General features: G+C 36.0%; 1 protein-coding gene across 1 annotated transcript; it reads right to left on the reverse strand.

Annotated features, from left to right (window-relative positions):
• Nucleotides 1-5,847: 5,847 nt before the first annotated feature.
• LOC132543411 (solute carrier family 25 member 45-like) lies at nt 5,848-9,928 on the reverse strand. The gene is made up of 5 exons (XM_060206912.1): nt 9,883-9,928; nt 8,481-8,524; nt 6,916-6,984; nt 6,499-6,757; nt 5,848-6,314 (listed from the first exon to the last, which is right to left on the reverse strand). Exons 1-5 carry the CDS (start codon nt 9,926-9,928, stop codon nt 5,848-5,850), a joined length of 885 nt encoding a protein of 294 aa, XP_060062895.1.
• Nucleotides 9,929-12,825: the final 2,897 nt, after the last annotated feature.

The following is a 12,825-nucleotide window of genomic DNA, read 5'->3' on the forward strand; positions in this document are numbered from 1 at the left end:
CAACAGTAACACAACAGGGACGTTATACTGCAGTAACACAACAGGGACGTTATAAAACAATGACACAACAGGGACGTTATACAACAGTTACACAACAGGGACGTTATACAACAGTAACACAACAAGGACGTTATACTACAGTAACACAACAGGGACGTTATACAACAGTAACACAACAGTAACACAACAGGGACGTTATACAACAGTAACACAACAGGGACGTTATACAACAGTAACACAACAGGGACGTTATACTACAGTAACACAACAGTAAAGTTATACAACAGTAACACAACAGTAAAGCTATACAGCAGTAACACAAAAGTAACACAACAGTAAAGTTATACAACAGTAACACAACAGGGACGTTATACAACAGTAAAATAATGGGATATAATACAAAAGTTACACAACGGGGAAGATATAATTAATCACGTGGAAATGAAATCATCGACGTGATATAATCGTTATAAACCAGTATAAGATATATCTTACTAAGTATTTGATCAGAAATAATTATAAAATCCATCCGATATCAGGACCCTATTACAGTACATCTGTAGATAGCTCGGGGAAGACTAGGTAGATAAACATAGATAAGATTACTATGTTGGGTATTTACTATAATGTGATGTCGGAGGAGACATACACCAAATAGTCTACACATTTAGATAGGAGATAGATATCAGTGTTACACGCGCCTATGGGAGATATGTATATTCATATACGCATAACGTACAAATGTACATGTAGTTGGATGCATTAGTCGTCAAAAACAGAATAAAGGGACAAAATATTATTTGTTTTCGACAGAGGTATTCCTGCATCCACGCTTCCCCTACCTATTATTATAGTTACATTTAAAGTTGATTCAATATCCAAGAACTTGTTTCCAAACTCACGATCATGAAAGCTAAATCTCACAACAGGAGGATGAAGGTACTGGAGAGGAATTACTGTGATACACCAGGATCAGATGCAGTGTGGTTTCAATGCTGCACGCCTGGTTCTCATTGAAAGAGTTGACATTACATGAATAGATGTCGTTATGGAGATTTTGAGTTAAGGTTGAGATTCTGTTGAACTGTCGGATATGTTCTTGTTTTATATTGTACGATGCAGTCTAATTCTTCTTTGGTTCGACTGTATCTTATTCTAAGATTGGATTGGAAAGTGCTGTTCACTTATGTGTTTTTTGTACAGACTCCACTTTCCAAGGTAGACCGAAAGTTTCCAGTTCCTTCATAAAGTTGTTGGTCAGTGTATCTACCGTTCGGCGAGAATATAATTAGGTGAATGAGACATGGCTATGAAGCCTTTTATTGTGTTTATGTAAAATTGTGTTAACGTATAATTGAATCGCATATATCTAGAGACGACAATTGATCATACCGTCAATGAAGCCATATTCATAGAAAATCTGAAAACATTGCTCTGGTCCACAGCAAACTTTCTGAACAGAAGTGACAAACACACACCCACACACACCTCCTCCACATTTATATCTAACAGGCATTATTCTACAATTTTGTATAAAAAAAATAACAAAATTAATATATATCAGAACAAATAAACCCCGACCTCAAATCCCTCCAGCCAAGAAAATACCAACATAGCAACAGAATCATAATTCATGCTACAATTCAGTAAAACTATAGCAAACTATGTACAAAAGGACACGTAGGATATGAGCACATGTTCCGGAACAGTAAGCGTCTTTTGCTTTATAAACGACACTGACCACGAAAATATTGGTCAATGCGAGCCAATAATGCCACGTTCTCAGATGAGAACAATGTATACAAGAACGTAACCAACATGCAAACTAACGAGCATCAAATACGTTCAGTTTTATAGCATAAAGGGACATGGTTTATTTCCTAATAAGATCAATATGACAACCGTTAATCTTCCTCATCATATTCGTCAACCTGCATTTTTCGAAACCCTGTGTTGCCAGTTTTTCAGTAGTCGACACAATTCATAAAATCGTGATATTGAGAACAAGCCCTTGAATAACGAATCAACTGTGACATGCAAATATTAGGTAGGGGATGCAGTGATGTTGCTCTCTACAAGCGAAAAAAACCCAAAGCAAAGCATTAGGGAAATTGAAAACATCACACTTCTCATGCAGCTTGGTGAAAAGTTGTCCATATTGGCTGATGAAAAAGAGTCTGTCGTGTTCTTGATTAACATGAATTTCGTGAGAAGATGCAGAGACCCCATAACTCTTCACATCATGAACAAGTGTCATAACATCTCTTCTTTGACAGTTTGATAATTTTTAGATACAAAATGTTTATTGATTTGTATCACAACTAATTGATAAATAATAACAGAAATATCAAATTATTCATCATACTGCATATGTACTCTTCCGTCTAATAACGCTGCGATTTTCACGGCTGGTATAAACATAACTATTATGTGTGAACTACAGTTGTCTCCCTTTGACCACATAGTGTGATGTCTGCTATTTAATACTAATGTGATTGACATTCAAATGTTATCGGTACATTTAAGTTACCTGTTATGGATAATTTATGGTATTTATCCTCCAAACCTAACTGGTACCCTGTTTCTAAGTGAACCCCATTTCAACAGAACAGTTCGATTTTACTTGAACATTCTTATTAAGGATTTTTCATGTGATTTTCCTCTACAGACAATATCGTTGTTTTCCTGTTCGGCTTCTACCAATAACATTACCATCCCCGATAGTAAAACTGATGGCGAAGTGATTTGATTGATCTAGAGCGGGTTTCAGGTAATAAACTGACCAATCACAGGCTTATATGCTTCTTTGAAGAATACAAAGTAACGACACCCAACTTCAAAGCTATTTCAACATACTATCATGCGATCTCGAGATTCGTGTGATATACATCTTATCCGCAATGTGTCGCATATGGAGCCTTAAATTTTGCATTGAACTGTAGCAGGATGAAGAAAGCGATAATGATCAATACTAGATCAATCGAGGATCGAGGATACAGATGAAGATTTGATGAAGTAAAAAGACAAACAAACACATTTTATTATCAGTTTAATCATAAATTATTGATTTCATTTCTTGACAAAACAATGCTTTTTATTACGGGTTTCCTATGATATCACCAAAAAGATTGTAAACAATACGTTTATCTTATGACTTGCTCCAACATTCCTTTTCATAAGACATGATATATAACGGACAATTATATATTATAATTTGCCTACCGCCGTCCCATTACAGTGGTACTAGACAGTCAATGTAATGTCATTACTATTATTATAACTGGTCGCGCTCTATTGTGAAAACCTGAAAATAAGTATAGATAATAAGTATATAATGAAGATAAGTTAGTGATATAATTGCAAGATGGCCTTCTAGTAGACCATGAAACTTTAACAGATCTCAATGGATTTATCAGTTAAACACTTAACTCTACATAATCAAAATGTTTTTATTGCAATGAGATATGAAATAGAAGAGGACATAACGTATTCTGTTTACCGTACCAATATGTGATCTAAATTAGTATAAGGGGAGACAACCTACCTTGTTTATTATACAAACATGCGATCTAACAAGTATGAGAATATACAACCTACCTTGTGTATTATACCAATATGAAATCTAAACTCGCACGAGGTAAGACAGCCTACCAAGTTTACAGTACAAATATGAGATTATAAGCTAGAATGGGAGCGACAACCTACTGTTTACTGTGCCAATATGAGATCTAAACTAGAAGGAAATGAAGGCAACCTACCCTGTTTACTGTACTTATAGGAGATCTTAACTAGAATGAGGGGAGACAACCTACCCTGTTTACTATACCTATAGGAGATCTTAACTAGTATGAGGGGAGACAACCTTCCCTGTTTACTGTACCTATATGGACTAAGACCACAATTAATTTCACTATATGTTTCATTGTAACATTAAAATTCATAACTAAGTCCCAAAGTTTCATCTGCAAATTTCCATTTCACCTGGCCAAGATCAACATCTGAGAAGCAAAATGTAAATGTTTCAACCCATCATGTTGGGCATTTTCTGGAGATATACCTCCATGTGTGTCACCAACGTCAATTATATACATCTGGGTCAGGGGTAAAGGTGAAAACAGGACTTTTTACACCGGATCTTGCAGCACAAAATACATGTTCAATATGAATGATTTACACACTGACAGTTAGATTATCGTCTCTAGAACACATCTACATCAAATTTATAGGCAAACATCCTATTCAAAGAGGCATATTATTTTTTTCCCTAATAAACATACATTTTTTAGGGACTTCATTCGTGGGTACTGAACCCGGAAGTATTAAATTGTGGTCTTAGTCCATATCAGATCTTAACTACTATGAGGGGAGACAACCTACCTTGTTTACTGTACCTATATCATATCTTAACTAGTATGAGGGGAGACAACCTTCCCTGTTTACTGTACCTATATGAGATCTTAACTAGTATGAGGTGAGACAACCTTTCCTGTTTACTGTACCTATAGGAGATCTTAACTAGTATGAGGGGAGATAACATATCCTGTTTACTTTTAAATTCTCAATATTCTTAAAGAATGTTATGCTTTTAACATATAGCTGGTTAGATGGTTAGGAAATCATCCCACCTGTTATGTTACATTTATACGGTTAGATGGTTAGGATATAATCCCGCCTGTTATGTTACATTTATACGGTTAGATGGTTAGGATATAATCCCACCTGTTATGTTACACTTATACGGTTAGATGGTTAGGATATAATCCCGCCTGTTATGTTACATTTATACGGTTAGATGGTTAGGATATAATCCCACCTGTTATGTTACACTTATACGGTTAGATGGTTAGGATATAATCCCGCCTGTTATGTTACATTTATACGGTTAGATGGTTAGGATATAATCCCGCCTGTTATGTTACATTTATACGGTTAGATGGTTAGGATATAATCCCACCTGTTATGTTACATTTATACGGTTAGATGGTTAGGATATAATCCCGCCTGTTATGTTACATTTATACGGTTAGATGGTTAGGATATAATCCCACCTGTTATGTTACATTTATACGGTTAGATGGTTAGGATATATTCCCGCCTGTTATGTTACATTTATACGGTTAGATGGTTAGGATATAATCCCACCTGTTATGTTACATTTATACGGTTAGATGGTTAGGATATAATCCCACCTGTTATGTTACACTTATACGGTTAGATGGTTAGGATATAATCCCGCCTGTTATGTTACATTTATACGGTTAGATGGTTAGGATATAATCCCGCCTGTTATGTTACACTTATACGGTTAGATGGTTAGGATATAATCCCGCCTGTTATGTTACACTTATACGGTTAGATGGTTAGGATATAATCCCGCCTGTTATGTTACACTTATACGGTTAGATGGTTAGGATATAATCCCGCCTGTTATGTTACACTTATACGGTTAGATGGTTAGGATATAATCCCCCCTGTTATGTTACATTTATACGGTTAGATGGTTAGGATATAATCCCACCTGTTATGTTACATTTATACGGTTAGATGGTTAGGATATAATCCCGCCTGTTATGTTACATTGATACGGTTAGATGGTTAGGATATAATCCCACCTGTTATGTTACATTCATACACCGATTTATAAATTAGTGAGTTTTATTATGTCACAAGTGGCCGCATTATAACTACACCTGTTTTTAATCTTAAAGCTATTTCGGAAAAAAATCTATAGTTTAACGTCAGAATGGAATGTAAGTTTGTCATCAGCTATTGTCACTCATGCACATGCTTAGAATTATATACAATCTGATTATGCACAATGTAAATCTTTCATTATGAAGTACTGTTTTATTCCTCAAGTCTTTGTAATAATTTTACAGTCTGAAAAACAATACAGGTGTTTGCAGCATTGACGGGAAATGCCCTGATGAATGTTACGAGAGTTCCTTTGAAAAACACTCGTAAACCCTCGGCCTTGAAGCTTTGAACAGCACAGTCTGTTATACTTTTGTATTTGCCCACCAAATCACCTTGGTAACGACTTTTGATCACGTCAAACGGCATTCCTATGCCCCAGTTAATGCATCCAGCTAACCCTCCACTGATACTGTCGGCTACCAATCCTCGAGAGTCGGTCAGACCCCGATCTTCTAGTTGACGTTTTATCTGATGGAAGTTGACCATGAAGAGCCCACCTAGAGGGACCTCACGACACAACATTAACGAAGCCCCTTTGTAAAATCCAAGAAAACCTTGCTGCCTGTACACGTGATGTCCAACAGCCACAGGACCCCGAAAGTATTTTGTTTTATCATCTGCAAAAAATAACATTAAGAACTCTAAGATCCTCTAAATCACGAGACAGTAGAATTTAAAAGGTTCAGCAGCATTCTATTCTGGATTTCAATCGTATGGCATTACTAATATAATTTCATACCACTGGGAAAATAATTTGTTAACAATAGTTATCATTCTTGAAGGAAAAAACCCAGAACTTACAAGTTAGGTCCCTCTGCCACTGCTTTGCTGCTGCTTGTGATTGGAGGATAACTTTAACATGATCTATCGGAATTACAAACGTCATTTCCGCCAAGCTTCCTATACATCCGGCGATATATCGGCGTCGAAACTCGACATCTTCTGTGGTGAATCCTTGATTTAACAGATTGAGCGCTGCATTGTTGACTCCCCAGAACACTCCGTTAGTGAAGAGAATGGAACACAGTGGCCACGAAAGGCCTCTTAATAAACCATCAGACTATAAAATAAACAATGTTAGGTATAATTACACAGTCGGAAAACAACACCTTTTTCTTAGCTTTCGCTATTTACTTTAATATAATCACAGATAAAATCAATGTTGTAATCATTGTAAAACAATTCACTTAACCAACATGATAAATATAAAAGACTTACAAGTTTACTTCTGTAGATCGCTGAGAGTATGTCGGGGAGGCGGCCATTTGACCTAGTTTGATGCAGCACCTAAGTAAGAGACAAACTAATTCATCAGAAAACGGAAGTTATAATTCAACACTGAAATATAAGACTCGAATCTGTGAACCATCAACAGCAGACATACATCTGTGCGGCAAGTAGATCTTGTTTGAAAGGTTGTGAGCTTGAAGTAAGTGGCGGATGCACATGGTCGGAGTGTTCTTGAATTCAAACGAACAGATAGTGTGTGGGTGTGGGCTTCATTTTTTTTATATCTCTGCTATTTGTGGTCCCTAAGGTTTGTCGTGACCTGCATGCTACGTTTTGAATTATTCTAATATTGACAATAACCAGAAATATCTCGATGAAAATTATGAAATTTTCATGAAGTTCGTGAACATTCTCATCTTGATTTTGACATTTCTTTCGGTCTATTTGGATTTTCTTCAGTCGCCTCCTAGAAGGACGAAATAGCTGAATGATGCAATTTTATCATTATTTGGTCATGCTGTATCTAATTCTATATTTGTATTACAAAGGTTCTATTCACATGTGTGTCTTTTGTACAGTCTTTACACTTGCGAATTCTCTTCGTCATATATGGTATTTTCCTCTGCTTTACATGTGATCAAAAATTCTATAATTCTGCAAGGCCTCTTGCACAGAATGGAAATGTCAAAGATACCCTTCTTTGCAAAATCGATTGAAATATAAGTTTTCAGTAAATGTCACGTTATAACAATTTCGCTTCCGGTGTGTGCAGTCTGAGAAATAAAACAGTAAAGAAAATACCAAATTGTCAACAAAAACTGAATTCAAACTCAAATTCGCTGAAAAGACGCCAAACTATTAACAAAAGAAAGAAAGTGTTCCGGACGGGTAAGCGTTTTCAGTATGGAATGTAATATGTAAATCTTGGCCAATTCAAGTAGCTATTATCATATTCCAGCTTCAGATATATTGATGATGTCTGTCTTTAATTAGCAAGAAATTTATTGACCACGTCCCTCGTGAAAATCAGGAAACAGATACGGATAGACTCTTTTACATCAGCTGCTTATCTCGTTTTTTTCCTACAAAAAACCTACCATCAAGCTGTATAATAAACGTGATGATTTCAATTTTCCTATTGTGATTTTTTAATCTATTTCTGGATAGCAATATCCCTGCATCTCTAGCCTATTGTATTTGCATGTCACATTTGATACAATATTCAAGGGTCTGTTCCAATTATCATGATTTTCATGCAAGAAGTCGTCAATTGACGGACAATCTCGTAACACAAGGGTTCAAAAGATGCAAGTTGATGAAAATTATGGGAAGTTTTATGGGAATCGAACCCCGGTCGGCTAGGTGAAAGGCGAGTGCGTTACCACTGCGCCATCCGACCACTTTTGAGTATTGTGATATCTTACAAATATCTTCAACCTTAAATAAAAATTAAAAAGACATGAAAAAATTATGAGAATGTTTATTGGTGATAAGTGTCCTATAATTAAAAAAATAATGACTCATGTTAGGTTTTTGAATTAACTCTTATTTACCTTTACTGTGTCGAACGGGAAACCGACGAGAAGTACCGCAACACCTGTAATGTGAAGTCATATATATCTAAATACATATATGTGTAGACAGTTTACTTATTTAAGAAAGATAACGTTTTGTGGCTAACAACCAGTGAAGTTAGACAAATCAAACATAGTATTGTCAGAATGAACTTGATCTGACAGTGAAACACAAGAAACTGTCAGGGCAGGTACATTACAATGGTAACACAAATAAACAAATCACTATTGTACTAAAATGTAATCACATAAAACCTCTGATAGTACAATCTAAACAATATTTACTACAGTGATAAACTGCCACAGGAACAATATAAAAAATTTAACAGTTGATTTGTACATCATTAAGTACTTATAGGCGATGTAATAATATTGATAGCTGTTGTAAACTGTACAATGCCATATACAATGACTCGTCCACGCCCTATGCATTATTTGATATCAGTTCCTCACAATGATCTGATTTTTTCCCATTCTTTTAAGTAGATTTCTAGATGTCCAGACGATTTCTTTTAAAGGTATCCAAAATTCCGGTCCCTTGCATCACTGATGTGTCCTAGTCGCCTTTTAGATATCAAGACTTCCGGCCCCTAGCATTACTGATGTGTCCTAGTCGCCTTTTAGATTCCAGACTTCTTGCCCCTTACATCATTGTCGTGTCCTAGTCGCCTTTTAGATATCAAGACTTCCCACTATTTGTATCACTAACGTGCCCTAGTCGCCTTTTAGATATCAAGACTTCCCACTATTTGTATCACTAACGTGCCCTAGTCGCCTTTTAGATATCAAGACTTCCCACTATTTGTATCACTAACGTGCCCTAGTCGCCTTTTAGATATCAAGACTTCCCACTATTTGTATCACTAACGTGCCCTAGTCGCCTTTTAGATATCAAGACTTCCCACTATTTGTATCACTAACGTGCCCTAGTCGCCTTTTAGATATCAAGACTTCCCCTAGCATTACTATTTGTATCACTAACGTGCCCTAGTCGCCTTTTAGATATCAAGACTTCCCACTATTTGTATCACTAACGTGCCCTAGTCGCCTTTTAGATATCAAGACTTCCCACTATTTGTATCACTAACGTGTCCTAGTCGCCTTTTAGATGTCCTGACACTGTGACGACAATGTACCTGACATTGGAATCACAATGACAACAGTTTTACCAAATCTTGGCACCTTTATTATTTCGATATCGTATCTGCTCTGTATCTTCTACGTTATTACGGTATTACGGTTAATGTTTCAGCCAATTTTCCCCCAATATAAGATACTTGTTTGTTAGTTTGTCGCATTTTTCAGATTGAAATTTTAGCTAGCTTTAATAACAAAAAATGCACAATTTTTTTCCGGTGGAATCGTGAATTTAACGATTTACCTCCGACGGCTCCTCCTATAAAGCCATGGAAGGAGTTGTCCGCCATCTCGTGATCCTTGCTGTATATCACTGATCTTCACTTGAGTAGTGGCTCGTTTCTTGATATAGAAATATAACACCTTAATACTCTGATATCAGATGAACAGATAATTAACTTGGATGTAACTTTGATATACCTACTATTTCGCATACTTCCTCTTTCTACACTTGTGATTTTATTGTTTTATAATCCTCTGTCACTGTAAATTCAACCAATTTTGTTAAGGATTTATTGGTTGTTTTGTAAAACTTTCTCAGTAGATTTAAAAAACAAAAACAAACAAAAAATAAAACCACCTTGTCTTAAAACAATACTTACCAGTGTACGACTCTACCCGTCAGTAAGGAGTGTGTTCTACCTAAACAAGCTTTATATATCAAAAGGATTCAGTCCATTGCCAAATAACTTTCCCTGTCTTTGTTTCGTTTGATTAAAAAGGTGTTCTGACATATGATCTGCGTAAGGGGTATTCATAAAGACCCGATTATAAATGACACATTCAACAGATACCAACTCGGCATGGTGCCACCCTATCAGGACATATCATCCATGTGTGTTCACGACGTTCATTAATTAAATAGCATTGCACTTCATATATTTACACAAGCGTTAATTGTTTTGACAACCAATGGAATCTTTGTAAAAGGCTAAGAAATCCGGGTACTTTTAAATCAATCAGGTAACCAATATATATATTGTAATATGGTGCATAGACAGGGAATATAAACAAATACATTTATTTAATAAAAATCTTATTATAGTGAACGGGGGTCAGAGGAATTTATTCGACAAGCTCAGCGGTATACGGATGACATAAGTGTCTATATTAAGTTGAAACATTGTGTCATGTCATGCTCCCAGAAACCAATAAATGACGATATACTTATTATCTTTATTTGAAAACTTTTCAAATAGTTAATCTATAACGTTCATTAAATATCTCCTCGATTGAATAACATCGTGATGCCAACTGCGGGAAGCTATCGGAATTAAATCTCCCACAAGGCCTCCCGTCCCGTCGACAAAGCACGAAGAAAACATAATAAAGACAAGATATAATTCTTTGAACCGGCCAAACCCAAAGGTATAATATCGAAAAACTATTGTACCGGGAGACATCAAATATGAACGGGTGTATGGTCAACACAGTAAATAATTCTGGTGTTTCTCCGTCTGTTAAAAGACATTGGTTTCGACATTTGAGGGTGCGAACACGGTAATGTAGTGTTTACTTTAAAAACTGAAGAGAGAATAACACAAAATATCCAAAGATTAATGGGGATCAGTAAATGCAAAAATGTGGGCAATAAGAAGGTGAATATAAAAGTAAATGGAATTTCTCACCATTTTAAGTACACTACAACTGTCAACCGTTTCTATATTTCACAGTATTCTAAAAAACTTTGTTGGTTATTTGAAACTTTTAAATGTTGTGTGGAGTAGCTAATCCATCGGGTTGTTACCTATCAAAAGTGGAAGCTAGTTTGGTCTACGGATCAATTAGAGTTCGTCCGTCAAGTCAAGATACCACAGGACTAAAATGGACAATCACGTCATGATGTTAAACCGTTAAACCAAGCATTGTAGAGGTTAGGATCATTTCATATAAATTTATACTGTTATTACGTACTTGGTTTTCTGTTTATAGATATCAGCTACAGTGAGTACAACAAGTTTTCCGAATATAAGATTTCTTTTATACAGGCAATATTTCTATTACTGATATCTTTTTATCTTTTTGGCAGATTATTGCATTTATCATTGTTATCAAGAAGTATTTCTTGACTCCGAATTCGTTTGCTGGATTCAATGGGTTTTTAACATTTATGTTCCACTTCAATGGTCCAGACTATTCCTCTTCTGTCAAGACCGATGCCTCTCCTGGCTGGGAAACTGGTTACTATTTTGGGTTATTTGTCTGTTTATGTGTATCGGACGCTAGACCATCTATTTGTTTGAAGGGGAAAATTATCCTTAGCATTATGTTGTTGGAGCCTTTATCTCAAAAACAAAAGGGTTTTCATAAATTCTGACTACGAAAGTGCAATTAATTGGTTTAAGTAAGGGAACATCTCGATACATGGTAGCAATGAATATTTGTCGTTTAATGTTTTGTTCACACTCCTGTCAAGCTGCGAATTTAGGGTCGCCTATTTGCCACAAATGTAACACAGTAGTATCAGACACAGTGTCACAACTTCACAAAGATCTTTGAATTTAACACCTAGAGCCTTGGTCATATTCTTGGTCATGTGACTATTCGATTTCTGTATAGCGGCTGTCTTGGTATAGTTCTAGGAGCAGTGACTATGCTGTAATTTTGTTATAATTCTAATCATAGCGAAACAGAAAGCATTTTGTCCTCCGTGCAAAAGTACTTGAACATCCTTAGTCAAAGGCACAACTCTCCGGCATGCAGTACCCTCCCTCTAATCATCCTCTCAAACGAAATTTGATCAGCGGTACAAGCGGCCTATTCAGCACAACAAATATATGATTTCGCGAAGAGGAGGCGACAGCTTGCCTCCTCCATGTTAATTCATTACTATGTCATGTTTTCGATTCAAAGTCACTTCAAGGCTATGGTTAAAATGCAGACCATTTACTATCCCTTTCCTGATAAATGATGGCAATGAAGTTTCTTGTCATTGTTTCTGCCGAAAAGTTTCAACTTAATTAAATTTTGCTTGTTTTTGGAATATCTTAAATCACAATGATAAACGGCATTCCTTCAGGACAGCGGATACTTCTTGGCACGGTCATCTTAGTGTGGTCTTGGAGGAGGACATACTAATTATTGGTTACTGAATGTGTCGTGCAGTCTATAGATGTATTGGCCTTAATTTTCCACGGAGCTGGATAACCAGAATGTTTGAACTCTCTTTAGTTTCAAACAGTGAGTA

This window comes from Ylistrum balloti, unplaced genomic scaffold, assembly GCF_031769215.1.
Source record: "Ylistrum balloti isolate Yb309-2 unplaced genomic scaffold, AGI_CSIRO_Ybal_v1 Utg369754, whole genome shotgun sequence".
Taxonomy (NCBI): domain Eukaryota; kingdom Metazoa; phylum Mollusca; class Bivalvia; order Pectinida; family Pectinidae; genus Ylistrum; species Ylistrum balloti.